The following is a 23,161-nucleotide window of genomic DNA, read 5'->3' as shown; positions in this document are numbered from 1 at the left end:
AAGTCTCTATTGCAGAACTTCTTTTGTTAAGCCCTCTCAAACCGTTTGTCATGTTTAAGATTACGGCTAGGGATAGTTTCTGCTTGTGGAAACAAGACCTGGCTCACCTACCCTTGAGGATGGTGACTTTATATGTGTGTCTTCTGAAATCAAGGATTTAATGATTAGAGAGAGAAGTCATACAGATGCAAGAAAGGAGTTGCTAGATCTCAGAACTAAGAGAAAGGGGTGAGGTCAAGTCTGAATGTTACAAGAGTACTTCTGTGGGAGATAAGGCAAGGATATAGGTCTCATGGACGTGTAGAGAAAGCTTGGGGCACAAAGGAGGAAAACAGACAATGTTGGATTTTTGTCTTTTTGGTTAAATGAGATAGTTACGATACCAGTAAATTCTTACAGATTACATATGTTAGCTGATTTAATTCTAACAATTATGAAGTGGGTGTTCTTACCTTGTACCCCATTTTGGAAGTGATACACACAGAAGCCAGTAGTTTATCCAGGGTTACCCAGGTAATGCTTTTAACCACAATACAGTGCTGACTATTCAGTCAGAATCTCTAGAACAAGGTGTGAATATCAATTTGGGGGTTTTTGGTGAAGATCAAAACCTAGTAATGAGTAGAAAGTGATTGGGAGTGGGAGTACTTAACATCAAATGGTTTAGGAAGGCAAGGCATCCATAGTGGGAAGCCAGCATCAGGAATCTGTCTTAGTCACGGAGAGTGAAGAGGATGTACACATTCCAGCTATAAAATAAAACCCAGTGAGAGAAAATGGGTTTGAGAAGACCTCTTTTATATTGTTCTATTTTTGTTTAATTCTGTGATTATGTGCTATGTGCCAGTCTTTTCTGCTGGTTCCTTTCTTTATGACTTTAAATACCATCCTGCAACTCTCTAATTTATATCTCCAATTTATATCTCCTGAACATCCTTCCTGAAGTCTAGACGCATATCCAATTGCCTACTCCACTTTACCACTTGGGAGTCTGTAATCTCAACTAAAATAATTAAACTGGAACTGATAATCCTTCCTGGTCTCCCTCCAGTTTTGCCATCTCTTTGATTCTTCATTCAATCAGACAAAAAATATTGGAGTCATAACTAAAATGCTTCTCAAAAACCCTTATTATCTACAACATCAATAAGTTATCTTGCTTCAGAATACATACAGAATCTAATCAATTTGAACTACCTCCATTGGTCCAACCCTGGTTCAAGATACTACTTCTTGTGAAGTTGAAAAAACCTTTTTAAGTCATCTCTTTGCTTCAGCTTTCATCTGCTTTTTATTACAGGTTACTTTTTTATAATAAATTTTATTTTTATATTCCCCATACAATTGCAACCCCCTTATTTTGACCCCAATCCCTCCCCTCCCGCACCCTAGCCCCCATAGAGTGTCTCTGGTTCATAGTTTTTTGTTGATTTTGATTTTCACTTTCTTATAGTTATTCATTTTCCTGGTCCCTTATTTAAGTTTTCTAGATTCCTGCTATGAGTGAGACCATCCGGTATTTTTCTTTTTCTTTCTGGCTTATTTCGCTGAGCATGATCCCTTCCAGTGCCATCCATGTTGCTGCAAATTGCATGTGTTTATCTTTTTTGAATGCTGAGTAATATTCCATGGTGTATATGTACCACATCTTCTTGATCCAGTCATCTATTTTTGGGCATTTGGGTTGTTTACAAAGCTTAGCTATTGTATTACAGGTTATTTTTATTGTAGGTGCCAGGACAATTATTTTAGAATTTTTCAAATTATGTCACTCCTCTGCTTAAAAACCTCCTGTGAATGTGTCATTTTATCAAAAGTAAATTTAAAAAATTCTGTGAGGGTCTAGGTGGTTAGACCCTTGTGATTTCTAGAACTCTCACCTTGCCTTTTTTGCTCTGTTTCCTTAGTCTACAGTGCTCTTCTCTCAGTGACCTCACCAGCCTATTTACACCTCCTTCAAATCTTAATCTCACCTTCTCAATGAGCGACCACCTTATTTTAATACAGTACCATACCCTCTTCTCTTCCCCACTGCATTCCAGATCATAGGATCCTTCCTCTGTTCTGCTTTTTTTCTGTATCATAATAGTTAATACCCTACAACCAGAGGTTCACTTTGTTTCTGTTTCTCTCTGTGTACATAACATACATAAACATTTTTTTGAAAAAAGGTACATTGTCTCTTCTCACTCCTTTGTATTTATTGTTTATTGATACGTCTCAATTGCTTAGCCTTAGAATGTATTGGACACGCAAATGTTTCTAGAAGATTGAATTTGGCAATCACCGGATGTATTTGTGGTCACAGTAAAACATTTCTGCTTGGATACAAAATCAACACAAAAGAAATCAGTTCCTTTCCTCTATGCAAGCAATGGGTCTGAAGAAGAAATTAAGAAAACCATCCCATTTATTAATAATTGTACCCCCAAAAATCAAATACATTGGGATAAACCTAACAAAGGAGGGGAAAGACCTATACAAAGAAAATTATAAAACATTGTCAAAAGAAATAGAAGAAGACACAAAAAATGGAAAGACATTCCCTGCTCATGGATTAGAAGAATTAGTATGATCAAAATGACCATACTACCAAAAAGCACTTTACAGATTCAACACAATTCCAATAAAAATTTCATTGGGGAGGCCTCCTGGTGGCGCAGGGGGTTGAGCACTGCATTGTGAAGCAATCTGCAGCCTCTGCAACATGAGTTCAATCCCCAACTGACCAGAGAGCAACCCACATGGCGCAGCAGACCTCTCCTGTCTCGCCTGCTGCTCCCCTCAGCAGTGTATTTCAGACAGTCTGCCTGTTCTGTTCCCCACTCTGTCTCTGGTGAATACTCTCACCTCCTGGATCTCTGGCCTGTACCCAGCCCTTGTATGCATAAATAATCATTTTTTTTTAAAAAATTCCAGTGGCATTCCTCAAAAAAATAGAACAAATACTAGAGAAATTCATGTGGAATCACAAAAATGCCTTGAATAGTCGAAGCTCTCCTGACCAAAAAAGATCAAACTTCAAACTATACTACAAAGCTATAATATTAAAACAGTACAGTACTGGAACAAAAACATACACACAGACCAATGGGATCAAATTGAAAACTAAGAGATACAGCCACGCATATATGGACATGTAATCTTTGACAACGGAGCTAAGACTATGTAATAGAACAAGGATAATCTGTTTGATAAATGGTGCTGGGGAAAACTGGAACACCACATACAAAAGAATGAAACTAGACTACCACCTCATACCATGTACAACTCAAATGGATAAGACTTGAAAGTAAGACCTGAAACTATAAAATATAGAGAAGAAAATATAGGCTAAACACTCATCACATACATCTCAGAAACATCTTTAAAGACTCATTCCCCACAGCAAAGAAAGTGATGGAAAAGGTAAATAGCTGGGATTACATTAAACTAAAGAGCTCACCCAACAAAAACAAAACAAAACAATCCAGTCAAAAAATGGGCAGAAGAGCTAAAAAGACACTTCTCTAAAGAAGAAATGCAAATGGCCAACAGGTATGTGAAAAAATGTTCAACATCACTCATCATCAGGGAAATGCAAATCAAAGCCACAATGAGATACCACCTTAACACCAGTGAGAATGGCACACATTAAAAAAAAACTGGCAGCAACAAATGCTGGCATGGATTGTGGAAAAAAGGAACTCTCCTGTATTGCTGGTGGGAATGCAAACTGGTCCACTACTATGGAAAAATGTGTAGAAGAGGTGCCTCAAATTACTAAAAATGGGGCTACCATATGACCCAGCAATTTTACTCGTAGGAATCTATCCAAAGGACACAAAAACATTAATTCGAAAGGATACCTGCACCCCTATGTTTATAGTAGCACTATTTACAACAGGTAAGCTATGAAAACAACCCATATGCCCAGAAATAGATGACTGGATCAAAAAGATGTGGTTTATATACACAATGGAATATTGTTCAGCAATCAAAAAGAAAAATTAATGCCATTTACAGCAACATGGATGGAGCTGTAAGGCATTATGCTCAGTGAAATAAGTCAGAAGGAAAAAGAAAAAAAATCAGATGATTTCACTTATAGGAGGAATACAGAGGAACCATAGGAGTCAGGAAGAAAAAAGAAGACAAAAATAGCAGGCAGCTATAAATGGGAGACGTTCAGCAGAGGAGAGGAAAGGAGAGGGATTAAAACAAGTGGGAAGAGCACAAGAGACTAGTGATGGTTCATGGATGACTTGGTGGTGGGAATTTTACGGGGACAACTGAGAAGAAATCAAACATTGTACAAAAATGAAGAAGGATGTAGAACACACACACAGAAATATTTAGAAAAAAAGTATGAACTGATGTAGTAATAAGCTATATAGTAGTAATAGTAACAATTATTTGTTGAATTATTTATTGAAATTTGTGTGCCAGATACTGTTTGGAGCATATAAACTCAGGTATTACTCCTAATAAACCTGTGAGATTATTATTATTATTATTCTACACATTAGGAAAATTCTACACATTTTTACACATTAGGAAATTGGCAATGAGAGAATAATAGTTTGAGGTATTGTCAGTAGTGAATGACAAGGCTGGGGTTAGAACCTAAGGAGTGTCAGAATCTCTTTTTTCCTAATTTAATACAGTATTTATTTGTCTTCCCTGTCAAATCCTGAGCCAACCACTTCCCCAGCCTGCCTGGAGAGTTATAGGAAAAGATTCCATGGGAGAAAGAACTATTGGAGGTGGAAACAGCTCTTTCACATGATGAAAAGGATGAAAAATGCTACCATCAGGCAAGAGATCCCCATAGCTGCTGAGAGGGCAAAGTCCAGAATGGCAAAAGAGAATGGAAGTGGCTTCAGATAAGGGTTCCTGGCATAACCAATGATGAGGCTTCCACCATCCCAATTCCAGCCTCAGAGCCAGCCATCCCTATTGTGGCAGCCCCAGCCCCTGTGAATTTGGCTGCTGTGTCACTATCCCTTGAAATGGCGCTGGTTTGGTAGTTGTGGCTAGGAATAAGTGAGTTCAGTGGATGTGTGGCTGCCAAGTTGCCAAGGCTCTCATCTGTCAGTGCCTCTGGTTGTTTCAGCACTGTAGGAGACAGTGATCTACCCAGTAGGTGAGAGGTGCTCCTGACCAAGGTGATAGGAAGGAACTTGGAGTAGGCATACATTTTCCGGGGATGAGGGGGTGTAGCAGGCAAGCTGTTCCCAGTAGACAAGACAGAGAGGTAGAGAGGGTCCAGGAGAATCGGAAATCTTAACCACTATGCTATGTTCTTAGCGTTAAATGAGTTGACTTACGCAAAGTACTCAGAATAGTGTCTGGCACAAGACACGGTATATAAGTTTCTCTGTTATTAGGAATCAAAATTTTTAATATTTCCAAGTTCTTGAAGATACAGTCACAATAACATGAATATATTCATCAGCCATTTAAAAAGCTTTGTCATTCAATTATTTCTTCTAGGTATCTCCCTTGAGGAAAATCAGCATATTTGATGATCATTCACTATAAAAATAACGGGTGTTTCCATAGTGTAGTGGTTATCACGTTCGCCTCACACTATAAAAATAAGGCTTAATCTGTTGCAAATCTCACAAAATATAGAGGCTCAAGTATTTGAAAATATTGAAGCACTGCTTGAATTCCATGAAATGTCATTGATGAAAGGGGAAAGACATGGAGAGGAAAGACATGGAGGATGCTTTTTAAGAACTATTGGAATAACAAGGGTTAAAGGAGGGTTTTGGGAAAATTGGTGGCAGAAACCTTGGAGATTTTTGCTAGTTTTATGTTTTTTATACTCTAAGAAGAGGAAATAGTATATAAAGGCTAGCCTGCAAAATATAGATATTATCAGAAACCTCTAACTTTTGTTGTAGTCTTTGTTCAGGAGTATAGTTGTAACTATAAATTAATAAAAAATATTATTTAGCTTGTTATTTTAAGGTGAAACCTACCTACAATGAAATTTTGTTCCCTATTCTAATGATTTTGTTTTAGAGGCTTACTTTTTCCTTCCAGAAAAAAAAGGGAAATTTTTTTAAAAGAAAGCATCAGATTTGGACAGAAGTTTAGTCATCTCTTATGCTGCAGTTGTTATTATTCCAGTTATTGTAACTGGAAGAACATGTTAGTTACCTTTTAGTATATTATTTAAGATTTAAATATTGAATATGAAAGGATGAAAAAGTTGTTTTGCTTTGGTTAATACTGTCTACCTAAATCATCAGTCCTCTGATTTCCCAAGAACTTAGAGCACTTGAGAAATCACGTAGATTGTTCAGAGCACGAGAAACCCTAGCTACCTCTTTTCCGTGTACATTTATAAAATGTTTCTTAATTTCTGTGAATTTTGTTTCTTAATTTTTTTTTTTAATTTCAGGTGTTGGTAAATCATGCTTATTGCTACAGTTCACGGACAAGAGGTTTCAGCCAGTGCATGACCTTACTATTGGTAAGTTTTACAACGTTTTGGATAGTGGAAATGGAATATGGTATAATTTCTGTTGAAAAAAATCAGTGATACTAGATTGTTTGCTTTGGGGAATTTAGTTTCCATTACTTTTTTTTAAGTGTAGTAAAAATGATGTTACCCAGCTTTATGAACATGGTTGAATTGCAACAAGACATTAATATTAATAGGTAATATTAACAAGAAAAATATTAATATTCTGTTTGTATTTAATGATGAAACAAATGATTAAGAGACAACATAGCATAGAAATAAAGGCTGAGACTCTGGACCTGCTTACGAGAGCTCTGGTCAAGACTGCCACTAACTAGTTGAGCAGACCGTTTCATTACTGCATGCCTCGTTTTCTTTGTCTCCAAAAATGAGAATAGCAGCAGTACCATTCTTATAAAGTTATTGAGACTGGTACTTCAGTTTCTTCATTTTTGCAAAATATGAGACAAGGAATAATCAACAGATACAGATATTATTAGTGATACTACTCAATAACATGCGAAAGTATAAAATTTAAAATGCATGAAAAGCTAATAAATAAGCATATGTTGCAGAGTCCTTGTTTGATTAAAAAAAAGTACAGTTATACTTTGAAAACTATAGAATCTAGCTGGATTATTCTTTCCATTTAGAAGAAATAAAGTAATTGGAAATCTGTGCAGACTGTACAACTGGTGACTTGATGTATCCTTTTAGATGGTGATTGCTTATTTTCAAATATAAAAACAATATAGGCAGTCATTAGCACATTCCTTTTAAAGGAACATGGGGTATTTGCTAAAATAGACAAAAGACTTTATCTTGTCTCTGCTGCATACTTGCTGTATCCTGAGAGAAAGGTTATAAAGTTAAAACTGGATTATCACTAAGAAGTATCAAACAATAGAAAAGAGGAAAGACTGAAAGGTGAGGAAAAGGTGAGGAAAGACTGAAATATTCTTTACCCTTTGACTACTAGCTCAGTGGAATTATGATATAAATCAAAGTTGTGGTTTTTTAAATGGCTTCCTGGATTAAAGGTCCAAGTTAGCCTTGCTATTCAAAGGATGGCTCAAAGTCCACTGCACTATGCCAGCAGCATAAGTAGCTTGTGAGAGCTTGTTAAAAAAATGTCCTGAATCAGATTCTGCTTTTGAACAGGTTCTCTAAGTGAGTCATATAAGCATTGAAGTTTGAAACTCATTACAACAATGATTTTTAAATATTGATTACTCAGCTAGAAATATGTCCTACTATCTTGTAGACCTGGTGCATGCATAAACACATCCCACATATATCCTGACCTTTCAGTTTCTTCACTACCTCTGCCTGTGATCTTGCTTCCATTCTGCCTTAATACTTACTCCAATAGTCACACCCAGGACCTTATCATTACCACCAGTATCTGGAACCACTTCAGAATTTCAGTATCATGCTTTTGGCTATTTGATTATTTGAGATCCTAGCATTTCACCTCTCTCATATTCTTAACTTCCCTCCTTATTCAGCTTTATCGGAACACTATAATTATTTCTGCATATTTGTCCCCTTACTTCATCATATACTTGTGGTTAACCCATAGGTTAAATCTAACTTCTATTCCATACCTGCATGGAGAAAAGCACAGTTACTCGCTAGTTACTCTTAGACTGATTTCTTGGATACTAACTTCTATTTGTCCCACAATTAAATCTTATTTCAATTCCTTGCAGTTTCTACTTTCCTTTACAACTGTATTATGCCTGCTTGCTCTTTAAGTTTATAGCAGCTTTCCTATCTTCATTTTTAAATGATAACCTTGGTTTCTGTTTCATTTAGAAACAGAGGCAAGGAGAATGTCATTTTCACAAGTTTACTTCACCAGTACATCCCCCATAACAACAGTGCCCATAAACTTGGCCTACTCCAGAAAACAGCTTCAACAGTTTTTTTGTTTTTTTTTTTTCTCCCAGGTGTCTTACCGTCTTTTCTCTCCTTTAAGCAAAAGGAATTTTTACATATTTTCTATCAAATTTTTTCCCTCCTAAGATGATTGTTTCCATTACATGCCCACCAATAATCCTTCAGCATATTCCATTGGGCCCCCTCCCTTCATTATTTCCATACCCACCCTCCCCTTCTGGTGACCCCATTTGTGCACTCAGATTTCTGTGATTTGGTTTGTTTTGGTTTAGTTTTGTCTATTCCTTTGTTTTGTTACTCTGTATTCCACATGAGTGGAATCATCTGGTATTTGTCTTTCTCCTTCTGACTAACTTTCCTCAGCATATTCCCCTCCAGGGTTCATCTGTGTGGTTATAAATGACAAGCCCCACCTGGAGGAAGGAACCACATTCTGCCTCTGCCCCTCTGTGATCACCTGGCTCTGATAGGTGGCCCTTTCTCATAGGAACTGTCATCATTAGTTATGTAAATGGTAGTGTAGAAATTTTGCTGCCCAATGTTAAATAATAATCATCATCATAATAGTGGACCCATACTGAATACTTGAGGTATGCCAGGCACTGGTCTACCTTTCTAAGTTTTGGGGAAAAAATATTATGACATAAATATCATTTGCTGTTTTATAGATAAGAAAACTAAAACATGTAAGAGATTTAATAACTTCACCATGATCACACTATTAAAGATATGAATTATTGAATGCTCAGTAAATGTTTACTATGTGAGGATGCAAGTACTGGACAATGATGATAATAATCTAGTGATAATTAGAAAATATGTATTTACATTAAGAGTATTTTGTTCCAGAAGGTTGGAAGGGAATAGCAAATCTGAAAAAATAAGTATCACTCTCTGACAATGTTAGGTAAATAAGACCTTGCCTTTGGCTGCACAATTTCTCTGGCAGCCAAACTGGCTATTAATTCAAAAAGGATCTGGGAAGAGAGCCCCAAGGGCATAGGAGATAATGGTTTAGCCCATAAAATAAAAGGTAAAAGAGCCTTTCTGAGTCAAATTTTCAAGCGCGTGTGTGTGCATACACACACACACATTTGAAAATATATATGTATATATACATGTATGTGTGTATATACATGTATATATGTGTGTGTGTGTGTATACAATATATGACGTGTGTGTATGTCTGGAAAACACTTAAAATTTTATCAATCTGAAGAAAAAAAGGTTTTTAATTTTGTTTCTGAAACTTCCAGGACATTTCAGGTTTCAGTATTTTCTGTTGCCACATATAGAACAAGGGTAGATACTGCTTTGAATCCAGTGGAAAATAATTTTGTTTCATGTGATAGGAAAACAGAAATATAGTTTTTTAGCTATCAGTAATAGCACTTGACAGGTTTTCCTTTTGAGATGTTCATTTTCTTCCTACCATCATTCTTTATCCTCATGCCTGGTTAATACAGTAGCCTTTTTTTTTTTTTTTTTTTTTTAGTTCTTTATCTTGACCCTATTGATAAATGATGTTCCAAATCCCAGTTCTCACTAAGTTAAGCAACAGGAATATATTAGAATATCTAGAGCTTTATGGAGCTTTAAGGGTGGAGATTGGGAGTTGGGAATGAGCAGGAACAAAGCCATTTTAGAGGCCAAGGTCAGGAAACAGCAGACCTGCAGCAGTGGTGGTCTAAGCCTTTCATCCTCTAGGCTAGAATGATTGCTAATCAATTTTAGTATCTTTATCCTTCTGTTCAAAATGCCAAATTCAGAAAAACATCTGTTTGTCCTAGCTTGCTTTGCCTGCCCAACCATTGTATTAGTCAAGCTCTGTTTCAAATTTGTTGTTGCTTTTTGTCAAACTTTGGCATCAGGCATTGAAGAAATCTTGATTCTCGGTGGACAGTGCACATGTTTTTGGATTGTGGGTATAAACCCACCCATGGAAGTAAAAGGAAAAATAGGATTTTTTTCTCTTTCTATGTAGAAACAACAGGTTCATGGAAAGACTTCCATTATGTCAAGTATCTTATTGATACAAAATTTTATACTTTAGTACATTCCTTTTAAGTGCTGGTTATTGCAGTGAACATACTATGTACCATACTTAGTTACTAGTTTCTTCTGCAGCTATTCTTGTTTCCATATCACTAATGATAAACTGGCGTATGGTTGTTTTGTGAGTCCCCCTTCCTTACCCCGTGATACACACACATATAAGTAGGTAGATATGTAAAGATAAGTAAACACTGTAATGGTTTTATATGACATCATTTTTACAATTCTTCATTTTTATTCTAGTACATAGTAACTCCTGGGTCTTTTCTCTTGCTTTCCTATGTCTGGGAAGCATTCTGCTCCTTGGTTTTGACTCTACCTTAAGATGGAATTAAGTATTAAAATGGAGATTTTCAAACTTCAAGTCGAATATCATGGGAAAACAAACTGCATTTCTAGCTCACCCTCTTAATTACATTTTGAAGATGCTGAAATGCAATTCAGACACTGGGCAGTATGACTTTCCCTAGGCAACTGGAAGCTGTTTTTCTGCCAGGATGACATCGGCTTTTGGGGACTGCGTGTATCTTCCTTTTACCATAATCCTGATCTAAGTACGGATAGAATGCATTCCAAGTAGTAATCGTTTGATATGATAAAAGCAATATACTTCTTTTAGTCTTTTTCAAAGCTACTTGTTATTCTGGAATTATCCCCCTTTTCTCTTCCTCCTATTTTGTTGACTGATTACTTTAAAAAGAGATGGTAAATCAAGGTAAAAAACCAAAGTGGTAAACCTAAAAGTTTATTTATAAGTATAAAGTTTGCGTTTCCTTTGACCTGCAATCCTGTTTCCAAAACATAATAATCACATGTTGAAAAATGTATTCAGAAAGTTTATTTCAGCGTTAACTAGTGAAAATTTGGGAACAACTTAAATTGACAGCACTAGAGTGCCAGTTTAGTAAAGTGTGAGCGCACACATGTACACACACATACCCTCCAATAATTTTGCAGCCATCAAAATAGTTTTTTATATTTATTGATTCGTAAAGATGTTTGTGATATGGAATAATGCCCATGACATATTACTGACTGAAAGCAAACTTTAGAACAGCATTTAAAAGTTCCCATTTCTATAAAGTTTTATACTTCTTCTCTGTATTATTCATGGAACTATGTCTGGAAACTTGAAGATTTCTTTCCTATTTGATAATATTTTGGGAACTAAGATATGATGCTGAAGTTCATGCTTACTTTTTAGTGATTTTTATACTATATTTATGGTTTATAAGAAATTTTAATATTTGTTACTAGTAATTATGGTTCTTGAATCTTATTTCTAGTTTCTTCTGTTACCAAGCCTGTGAAACATGAAGACCTTTAATGGATTCTTTGCAATGCCAGACTCAAATATCTTAGTGTTTGTGTTCTTAGTTTATGTCTTATTTAGCACCTCTGCCTAGGCTTATACACTTTTTTTAATACCCTTTTTAAGGATAAGAGCGATTTTGATAAAGTCATCTGTATATCTGCTGGGATAGCTTGTCTTAGAAATATGACATCCTTTCTCTAAATCCTTAAATGTGAAATATATTCCCACAATGGTGTGACAAACCATTTTCTGCTCTATACAGGTGTAGAGTTTGGTGCTCGAATGATAACTATTGATGGGAAACAGATAAAACTTCAGATATGGGATACGGTAAGTGTAACAAAAATGCATCGTATGACCTCAATAAAGTTGTCTTGTAAAAGCACATTGTATGTTTGTTTTGTTTTAATGTTATTTTATGCCTGTTATGGTTTATACCCCTAATACAAATTCATCCCTGCAGCCATGAGATGAAATGTAGCAGAAAAGATTAGTTTTTCTTAACGCAGTGTTTTCAACAGGTATACCCCAGGTATTGGATGTTGGTGAACATATTGGAGTGAATGCTTAGGCTATGTGGTCTAAATAAAAATGCTCCTTGAAATAATGCTTTTAAGAAAAATAGCATTATCTAAAGTGTGAATAAGAAGTAAAATATAAATTGCTTTCCCATAAGAAGTAAAATATAAATCACTTTCCCAGAGACACTTAACCTGACATTTTGTTCATGTTAAGGGTTTGATTTGGTTTTGGTTCCAAATACTTGGAGTCACTTTGTTCCCAGTCCTAATTCTGTCATTTACCCTTTGTTCACTGAATGCTTGTTATATATCATACTGTAGTTGTAATGACAGTTTCTTATCTGAACCACAGAACATGATTTGAGTGACTATAGCTTCTCTGGTTTCCAAAGTTTTTTGTCTCAATCTCTTTATGCTTTTAAAAATTAGTGAGGACGGGCCTCCCTGGTGGCGCAAGGGGTTAAGCACCGCTCTATGAAGCAATCTGCAGGCTCTACAGCACGAGTTCAATCCCTGGCCAGCCAGGAAGAAACTTCTCCACCTAGCGTGCAGACACCTCCTGTCTCGCCCCTACTCCCCTCAGCAGTATATTTCAATCAACTGCCTATTCGGTTCCCCACTCTGTCTCTGGTGGATCCTCTTACCCCCCACACCTCTGGCCTGTACCCCAGCTATTGTATGCATAAAAAAAAATTAAAATTAACAAGGACCCAAGGAACCATTGGTTAGGTAGCTTATTGCTATAATATTGGCGTAATAGAAATTAAAACTGAGAAATGTATTAAATAGTCTGTTATTCATTTAAAAATAGCCATATTAGAATAGATAATAGTTTTCATGGAAATTGTTCTTATGAAACAAAAAGCAAAAACTTTTTAGTAAAGAGTATCATTTTATTGCATTTTGTATAATCCCTTTGCTATTAATGGAAGATAGCTAAGTATTGTTTTATCTGCCTCTGAATTTAGTCAGGTGTGGTAGTTAATGTGTAGGAAGAAAATGCAGACTCTCACAAAAATAGCTAGTTGGGAAATGTGGAACCTCATGGACCCTTTAAGAGTCTCAGGGACTCCCAGGGCTCCTGGGAGAACTACTTTGAGAACTACTGTTTAAGGCAATTAGGACTTCATTCTTCATGGAGCCCCAGTTGAGAAAAAACTGAAGGTCTCCTATTAAGACAGAAGAGCATATTTTCTGAACTAGTAAATGAAATACAAAATATGGGGAACTGTGTCGTATACTACTACTGGTCTTTTTTCCCTCCGGTCATAAAATTCTTCTCGTCGTCTATAATGGATATTAAAGGAAGGAACCTTAAAATACTCAGTCTCACAGATTTTATTCCCAAGGAAACTGAGTAAGTGCTGAAGGGTGTTGTGAGACCTAGGTTTGCTGATGCCTCTTACAAATCATTTAGTCGTCCTTGAAATGGAAAACTGCACTTTATCTTGCTCTGTCCCAGGGTTACATGCTGGACTGTAGGTGTTCTGCTTTCTTACATTCTCTTTTCAGTGAAGATTTATACTTTTACTATCTCCTAAAGGGATGTTCTTCCCTGAGCCTGTAGCATCTCATTACTTTTTTAATTTGTATTCTCTCAGCAGCATGATTTCAAAACTGCACAGAAAAGGTAGCGGGGGGGTGGGGGGCGGAAATCATGCAAAGTCGTTTGTTCCTAAGGATTTAAAATAATTGCCAACCAAAAGACAGTATTTTCTACTTTTATATTAAAATTTCTTTTTTAGAATGTTTGCTTTACATAAACTAGGTTGCTTTATTAGCTAATAAGCTTGTGCAATACACATCATTCAGTGTAGTATAGTGTGACCCGGAGTACTTACTCCTCTTCAGTAAGTACATTTCAGATCTTGTACTTTGTATACATATTTGCTTTGCTAGAAGTGCTTTTCCCCCCTTTTACATTTAACAGCACCTCAGATGTCAGCTCTCGTGGAGCCTGCCTGACCTCCATAGGATAGCTGATTCTCCCCATATTTCTTGCATATTTCTATTATAGCTCCGATCCATAGTTTTGTTTTTGTTTGCATTATGCCCTCCCCAGAATAAACTTCTTGAAGGAAAGGGCCATCTTTATCACATTCACCTTTGTATCCTGTATTCTTACTTTGGTAGCACATACAGTGTTTGATAATTTTTTTTGAGTTAATGAATTAGGCTGCTCATTCTGTTTAAGCAACTTAAAGGCTCTTTGGATATGTTCAAGAGATATATACTAAAGCATGTGGTTTCCAAAGGAAAGATTAATATTGTGACAATTAAGTGACATTTCAGGTTTTGACAACCTAATTGTAGTTTATTTTGGTTTATTTAGTTGTTCTTCTATCCTTAAAGGGTTCCCTTAAATGATTTCTCCCTCTCCCCAGGCCCCACCCCCACTTTTTGAGACTTAAGAAATGCATTAATTCCCAGTTGTTTCTTTGGTAGGTTAACTAGTCGTACTTTCTTTTTATAGTAGCCTCTTTTTTTGTCTAGCTTTTTGAAGTTGTTTCCTCACTGTAGTAATCTTTTGAACAAAATCTGTAATAATTACTTATAATGGACAGTATGAACAGGAAATAGAAAACTCTCATTCACACCTCCTCTGGAAGGGAAGATGGCCACTTTTCTTTCCTCTGTTTCTGAAGTGGAGAAGCTATGGTACATTTGAAGACGTCATGACACCCCAAACAGAATTCTAGGGCTTCCAGTTGAAGAATGCTAGAAATTAAGGAATGTTTTTAAAACTCTGTTAACCACTTTTGCAAGTTGTTTCTTGAGTTTCTGCCTGTAGATTTTTTTTGTATTGTTTCTGATTTTCTTCTTACTTTAATACTTCCAAAACTCATTAATAGACATTATCAGGCACACTCTAAGGTTGGTTCACACTTACTTTATAGCTATGATGTATTATTTTATGCATCTGTGTGGTTTTTCATATCATTAATATCTTGTGATGTCTGTACATTTGGATAGTAAGATACAGTTTTAGGGCCTCCCCGGTGGCGCAGCGGTTGAGCGCTGGGTTGCGAAGCTGCCCGCAGCCTCTGCAGCGCCGGTTCGATCCCCGGCTGCTCCGGCCACCAGAGGAGGGTCCCACATGGCGCGCAGACCTCTCCTGCCGCCCGCTGCTCCCCTCAGCAGTGTACTTCGGTCCTTCTGCCTGCTCTGCTCCCGGCTCTGGCTCTGGTGAATTCTCTCACCCTCCCGCGCTTCTGACTGTACCCAGTGCATGTATAAACGAAACAAACGAACAAACAAACAAATAAATAAATAAAACATGCCTCTATAAAAAAAAAAAAAAAAAAGTAAGATACAGTTTTAGAAGTAAAGTTCATGCCCAGCACATTTATAAAACCACTCTATAGTCCTAATGTTATGGTTGTTTCATCAGCCTTAAATAAATAAATTTTCCCCAATAGCTAAATCTCAGTATTTTAGGATATTTGTCATCCATTTTATATCCATTTCCATTCACCAAAACAAAAAAAATGTGGTGTTTCAACTACCACTATCTGCTTTCCTTGAAAATAGTGAGTATAGTTGCCAGTGGTACTTCTAACCTTGCTGAAAGCAGTGATAATGGCTTATCAGTAGCTCCCTTAAGGAATTTTCCCTTAGCACTGTGTAACTTTTTTTTTTTTTTTTTTTGTCTTTTATCAGAAGTCAAAAGTGATATACTTGATCTCTTTTTTAGGGTAAGTCAAAGAAACTTAGTTCCTGTTCATGGACTGGACGAAACACATAAGTCTATTCTCTTAGACCTTTGTGCAGTCCTTACCCACCTTTTTGGTACTCTTACTCATCTATTTAAGATTTTATTTATGTTTATGTAGAAGAGCTGGGGTGTAGGCCAGAGGTGCAGGGGGTGGAGAGTATTCACCAGAGACAGAGTTGGGTGCAGAACTGGCAAATCTACTGAAATACACTGCTAAGGAGAGCAGTGGGCGAGACGAGAGGTTTACTGCACCATGGGTCATCAAACTCTGGATGTTGTTATGGGCCATCTCTATGATATAGCTGAGACAACATTTAGGCCACCAGGGCCATGCCAACTCTTACTCATCTTAGGATTTTTGTCACATTTTCTATAGTCTTCTAAACATATCCAAATAAATGTTATTCTCTCCCCAAATTTGTAGTGTGGAGGTTTTAAATCTATGTATCTGTTCAGCTTCTCTAAAATTATTTTAGATTTATAAAGATCTTCCCACCCAGTTAAAGTGAAACTATATTAAAAGTCATGTGAAACCTATATTTTAAGAGCATCTTCTCAGCAAATCATAGGCCTTTTGTAAAATATCTCAGTTAATACCCAACTTTTGACCAGAAAAAAAGTTTTTTTTTTTATATTTTATATAATTCTTTCTTCATTTTTTGCACAAGGTATGCATTTTCATTTTGGTTATATTCCCCATACAATTCCCACCCCCTTATTTTGACCCTAATCCCTCCTCTACTGCCCCCCCCCCAGTGTATCTCTGGTTTATAGTTGCTTGTTGGTTTTGATTTTTTCTTTATTATAATTAGTCTTTTTCCTGGTCCCTTATTTAGGTTTTCTGAATTCCTGCTGTGAGTGAGACCATCCGGTATTTTTCTTTTTCTTTCTGGCTTATTTTGCTGAGCATGATCCCTTCCAGCTCCATCCATGTTGCTGCAAAAAGAAGTGTTGTTAATATAGCAATGGATCCTGGGGATGTTATTCATGAGTATCCATAAGGGCTAGGGAAAAGGCCTAGAAACAATTTTGCCTCTCTTCTCTACTCTCATTCCCCATTATTAGGAGTTGAAAGGCTCCTGAAAGTTGCCTCCTTTGGCAGCTACTTGTCATCATTTTTTTTGAATAATCCAAGGACACAACATTATCCCAGACATTTCATACTACTCTAATAATTACTCCTCACCTGTTGTAGCTCCATTTTCTCATATGACAGTGTTGAAAGAAACTGAAGTCAGTGATGGTATCCTCAAAGTCTTTTTTTTTTTTTTTGGAGTAAATATTCTTAAAATTTTTAAAGCTTTCAATATCTACTGTTCTTTTTAGCTATTTACAGCCTTCATTTCTCAGGCTCTACAGTCTTTTACACGGGAGATTCCCTTAAGAAACCTAGAATTAAATAGTTTCAGTTGGCTTTTCTCAAGTTTATTTGACTTAGCAGTCCTCACATTGTAAGTTTGGTGTAAATATTCTTTGACTGATTTTAATCCTAAGCATCACTACAAGTGAGTATATCTGTTATCTCTTGAAACCAACTTGCTCTGTTCTGTGCTTTTGCATATCTGGGTATCTTGCTTATATTTCATGATTTTATATTATAAGCGCTCATGGTTACAATGGTTACCCTAAATGTATTTTTCTGGTGCTTTTCACTTAGACAGTCATTCTTGTTTCATTAAGTGCATTTTCTTTACACCCTTAGCTACTATTGGAAATCTCTTGCTACCAAGATTTTCTGTATCCTGCGCAGTTTCAAACTTCTAAAATCTCTTTAAGCCTACACTTCATAATGAAGAGGATCAAAAATAACATCTGTACTTCCTAAATTAACATTCTTTTAAAACAAAATAGATTATTTGGAGTTGGGTAGGTTTAATTAAAATGCTTTTTTGAGGGCCTCCCCGGTGGCGCAGCGGTTGAGCGCTGGGTTGCGAAGCTGCCCGCGGCCTCTGCGGCGCCAGTTCGATCCCCGGCTGCTTCCCGGCCACCGGAGGAGGGTCCCACATGGCGCGCAGACCTCTCCTGCCGCCCGCTGCTCCCCTCAGCAGTGTACTTCGGTCCTTCTGCCTGTTCTGCTCCCCACTCTGGCTCTGGTGGATTCTCTCACCCTCCCGCGCTTCTGACTGTACCCAGTGCTTGTATAAACAAAACAAACAAATAAATAAATAAAAGACTGACACTTAAAAAAAAAAAAAATGCTTTTTTGAAACTAGATTATTTGCTTTAGTTTGGTCAAGATATCCATTGGGCAAATTTTAAGTGGTTGTTGTTCAATAGATTGTTTATAGTTGGTGAGACCATAGTAAAACACTTTACTGGGCAAGATTTATTTCAAGTCTACCAGTGCCATTAAAAAAGAGTATGGAATGTTAGTGTGCAAGTCAGCTAACGATAATTTGGAAACTGCTGTGTAGATTGATCTTTGCTTATTGTAAAGTAATCATAGCTTTTAAGCTGCACCACTACATTTATAGTCTTAGAAGGTATGCTTTTTTATTTGCTGAGTTTTGGTTTGATCTTATAATTATAGGTAAAATCAAGTTTTAATTTAGTGCAAAACAATACAATATATAGATTATGTCCACATTGCAGCATTTTTATTCTTTGTAAAACAATTTAGGAAAAATGAAGTGGTATATGGATGTATACTTTTGAAAACTAAGTTTTCTTTTTCAGACTTTTTCTTTCCTGGCTATTAATTGAAATTTTAGATCCTGTGGTGATACTTTTTTTTAGCATTGTATTCATTTTAATTCATCCCACAGACTCCGTTAACAAGAACTTTTTACCTTTGCTTAGTGTTTAGTTACGGGAGATACAAGACCTCTAAACCTGAATTTACTTTGAACTAATAAAATAAGTTTTTTTAATTTACCATGAAATCTTTCCTTGGTATATACAATTCACAATGAAATGAATCGTTTAAAAATGTCCTTAAGTTTCCCATGCTAAAGCAATTAATTAAAAAAGAAGTTCTGATAATGCTTGCATTTTAACTTGGATTTCGAAGGACTTTTTTAGAAAGATATGCACCTCAGTAAGTTACATGAAAATAATTTAAAGTAATTTCATACTTCCTGCTGCTATCATCTTGTCTTTTAAATCACTAACTGTGTAATGAGTTGGCTATTTTTACAGCCCTTTATGTGATGTTTTCTGAGTATTTAGCATAGGACTTTATTCCAAGTGCCAGAATTGCTTGTGAGTAACCAAGGCAGGGCCTGACTATTAGTTTCCACACAAGAAAAATAATTAGTACTGCTTCTTAGCATATTAGGATTTACTTTGTCCTCTCATTTAGGTGGGGTGGAGTAATGACCATTTTGCACATTTGATGGAGACATTAGGGCACCTTCTTTCATTCAGCAGGCTCTCTCTACATGCTGGTTGTGTGTCAGACCCATTGCTAGGCACTGGGACTTGGGGTACATGGAATGGAGGGACTGTAGTAGGAGGACTGACAAAAACAAGGAATTACAGAGTACTGAGTGTTAGAACAAGACAGAATCTGAGCTGTCTGTTAATACATGTATTCTGAATGTGGGAAGGGCTTAATAGTTACATTGAAAGATCAGAACTCAGGACCTGCAGACTGGAATATTTTTCAATAAGTTGAATATAAAATTCAGTAAGTTTAATACAAAAATTGTGAACTAATTTCATGTTTAATTAATTTAAATGCATATTTTTCCTCTAAAGTAGAAACAAAGTGATTAAAAATGAAAGAATACATTTGGTAAGGAATGTCTTAATTTTAAATTGAGAGGCAATAGATACGTCCCTCAGCTTTTCTTTTTTAAAAAGGTGCCATTGGTAAAAAAGAAATTAACTAATTTTGTACAATTTCTGAAGTCTGTTTTCACAATGGCTATAAAGATGACTTTTACATCCTGTTGCCTTTTGACAAGCATTATATATCAAATACAGAGAAAATTGATTAAGTGTGTAGAAAAAAAATTATATAAATTGAATTCAGAACCACTTTCTGTTTTCCATAATAAAATGATTGCTCAAAGAATTCCATCTGATGACTGTTGAAAGCTCACTGCAGTTTATGATATAACTGATAAAATCTGCATCCTTGGCCTTCCAACAACCTTTACACCAGCAGATGGTGGGCGTAAAGATGTCATTCATCATTTATTTACAATGGGCTTTATTTATTCTAGTGTCAACAGCTGCCCCAGGGAGTGGGGTTATTGAATTCAAATGTGAGGCTCTGGGTTATTTGCTTCCTTTCAAATTTGTCTTCAGAGCTTAGTTGCTAGGAGTCCATTCTGTGTTCTAATAATGATTCATGTATTGTGAAGCCATTCAGTAAATTGGGTTGTCAGGGATTGCCAAAAAAGGTTTAGAGATGGGAGGGGGGATGGCGGGGGTGGGGGGGGGAGGCTGGTGGGCGGGTGGTGGTGAGAGGGACTGCTCAGAAGATTGCATGTGTAGCTGGTTGACTTGAGCAACGTGGTATTATGTGACTTTTTATTAAGATAGTATCATTAGATTTTCTTATTTTCCTTTATGCACATCTTCCCTGCCAGCTTGTGTTCTACATATAAATAATAAGAAAATGTATAGAACCATTTATTAAAGGAAACTCTTAACCTGTCTTCCTCACAGGCAGGACAAGAGTCCTTTCGATCCATTACAAGGTCATACTACAGAGGTGCAGCAGGGGCTTTACTAGTATATGATATTACAAGGTGAGAACTTTGAATTCTTTTCAGTCCATTGGTCATTGCAGAGCAGTTTTTTAAATAAATATGGTTACCAGTAATAAAGGTATAGCTTTGTATTTCTGCCATGACTGCCTTTTAAACTTGTGTCTTGAATTAAATTTACAATAGTAATCTGCAGTGAAATTATTTTCTTATATGAATTAGCACCCCAAGTTGATCAATTTGATAATTATATATGCAGTGGAATTTTAAAGGTAAGATGATTATATTTAATTTCTGAACTATAATTAGTGAACTTTAAATTCAGCTACTGTCATTTAAAATCTGTTTTTTCTTTACATAAGTGGATATCTAAAAAAGTTACTTTTAGTGGAATGTATACTGCTATCATTTGCTACTAGGGGAAATAATTGGAAAATAGTAATCAAATTGTTTATGTTTAGGAGAGATACATTCAACCACTTGACAACCTGGTTAGAAGATGCTCGCCAGCATTCTAATTCCAACATGGTCATTATGCTTATTGGAAATAAAAGGTAAAAAGACTAATTTAAAACTTTTTTCTGTTAATGATAAAGATATCTTTATATGTATTTTACATCATTCGTCCTTTTTGTACAATGTGTGCTTTCTCCTCTCACCTGTACTCCCTGTAAAATTCCCACCACCAATTCACTCATGCACCATCACCATAATCCTGTGTGCTCTTCCCTCCCCTGTTTTGATCCCTCTCCCTCCCTTGCAGAATGTCTCTGATTTATAGTTACCTATTAATTTTGTGTTTTTATTATAATTTTTTTTCCTGATCTTTTATTTGGTTCCCCTACATTCTTCCTATAAGCGAAACCATCCAACATTTTTCTTTTACTTTCTGGCTTATTTCACTGAGCGTAATCCCTTCCATCTCCATCCATGTTGCTGTGATTAGCATGGGTTTATCTTTTTTGATTGCTGAGTAATACCCAGGCATCTATTTTTGGGCATTTGGGTTGTTTCCATATCTTACCTATTGTAAATAAATAAGGGATGCAGGTATCCTTTTGAATTCATGTTTTTGTGTCCTTTGGATAGATTGCTAAGAGTGGAATTGCTGGGTCATATGGTAGCTCCATTTTTAGTAGTTTGAGGAACCGCCACACAGCTTTCCACAGTGGTTAGACCAATTTGCATTCCCACCAGCAGTGTAGGAGAGTTTCTTTTTCTCCACGTCTTTGCCAACATTTATTGTTTCCTGTTTTTTTGTAATATGAGCTATTCTCACTGGTGTAAGGTGGTATCTTGTTTTGGTTTTGATTTACAGTTCCCTGATTCTAAGTGATGTTGAACATTTTTTCACATACCTGTTGGCCATTTGTATTTCCTCTTTGGAGAAGTGTCTTTTTAGTTCTTCTTCCCATTTTTGACTGGATTGTTTACTTTGTTTTTGTTGCGCATCCACTGTTTGTATATCTTTGTCATCAGTCCCTTATCAATTGTGTGCAAAAAATTTTTCCCAATCAGTAGGGGGTCTCTTCATTTTGGTTAATGTCTCCTTTGCTGTTTAGAAGCTTTTTAGTTGGATGTAATGCCAGCTATTCATATTTTCCTTCACTTTCTTTGCTTTGGGGGAATGTGTCTTTAAAGATGTGGCTGAAATGTATGTCATGTAGTGTTTTGCCTATATATTCTTCTATATTTTTTTTAATATTTATTTATTTATACAAGCACTGGGTACAGTCAGAAGTGCGGGAGGGTGAGAGAATTCACCAGAGTCAGAGCGGAGAGCAGAGCAGGCAGACTGACGAAGTACACTGCTGAGGGGAGCAGAGGGCGACAGGAGAGGTCTGCGTGCCATGTGGGACCCTCGCTCAGCGGCCGGGGATCGAACTGGCGCTGCAGAGGCTGCAGGCAGCTTTGCAACCCAGCACTCAACCACTGCGACACCGGGGAGGCCCTATATTCTTCTATATTTTATGGTTTTAGGTCTTATGTTCAGTTCTTTTACCCATTTTGAGTTGGTTTTTGTGCATGGTGTGACATAGTAGTCTATTTTCATTCTTTTGCATGTGGTGGTCTATTTTTCCCAGCACCATTTATTGAACACTGTCCTTGTTACATTGCATATTCTTTGCTCCTTTGTCAAAGATAAGTTGTCCATAAATATCTGGATTTATTTCTGAATTTTCTATTCAGTTCCATTGGTCTGTGTGTCTGTTTTTGTTCTAGTACTATATAGTTTTAATTATTATGGCTTTATAATGTAGTTTGAAGTTTGGAAGTGTGATACCTCCATTCTCCTTTTTGGTCAGGAAAGCTTTGGCTATTCAAGGTTTTTTGTGGTTCTATATGAATATTTGTTTCATAAATATTTGTTCTCTTTCTTTGAAGAATGTCATTGAAATTTTTATTGGAATAGCATTGAAACTGTAAATTGCTTTTGGTAGGATGGCCATTTTGATAGTGTTAATTCTTCCAATCCATGAGCAGGAGATGTTCTTTCCATTTCTTTGTGTCGTCTTTATAGTTTTCTTTGTATAGGTC

At 36.4% G+C, this 23,161-nt stretch overlaps 1 protein-coding gene and 1 pseudogene across 1 annotated transcript in view; one reads left to right on the top strand and one right to left on the bottom strand.

Moving 5' to 3' along the window:
• RAB2A (RAB2A, member RAS oncogene family) overlaps window positions 1–23,161 on the top strand; it is a 75,079-nt gene that overhangs the window by 26,295 nt on the left and 25,623 nt on the right. The window contains exons 2-5 of the mRNA XM_037506290.2: window positions 6,395–6,466; window positions 11,992–12,059; window positions 20,583–20,665; window positions 21,085–21,177. Of these exons, the coding sequence (XP_037362187.1) occupies window positions 6,395–6,466; window positions 11,992–12,059; window positions 20,583–20,665; window positions 21,085–21,177 (316 nt within the window). The remainder of the gene's footprint in view (window positions 1–6,394; window positions 6,467–11,991; window positions 12,060–20,582; window positions 20,666–21,084; window positions 21,178–23,161) is intronic.
• LOC119241179 (ATP synthase F(0) complex subunit C2, mitochondrial-like) lies at window positions 4,761–5,215 on the bottom strand (annotated as a pseudogene).

This window comes from Talpa occidentalis, unplaced genomic scaffold (genome assembly GCF_014898055.3).
Source record: "Talpa occidentalis isolate TD23 unplaced genomic scaffold, MPIMG_talOcc4v2.1, whole genome shotgun sequence".
In the NCBI taxonomy this organism is placed as follows: Eukaryota; Metazoa; Chordata; class Mammalia; order Eulipotyphla; family Talpidae; genus Talpa; species Talpa occidentalis.
Note: the sequence above shows the minus strand (reverse complement) of the source record. Positions and strands in the feature narration are given on the sequence as shown.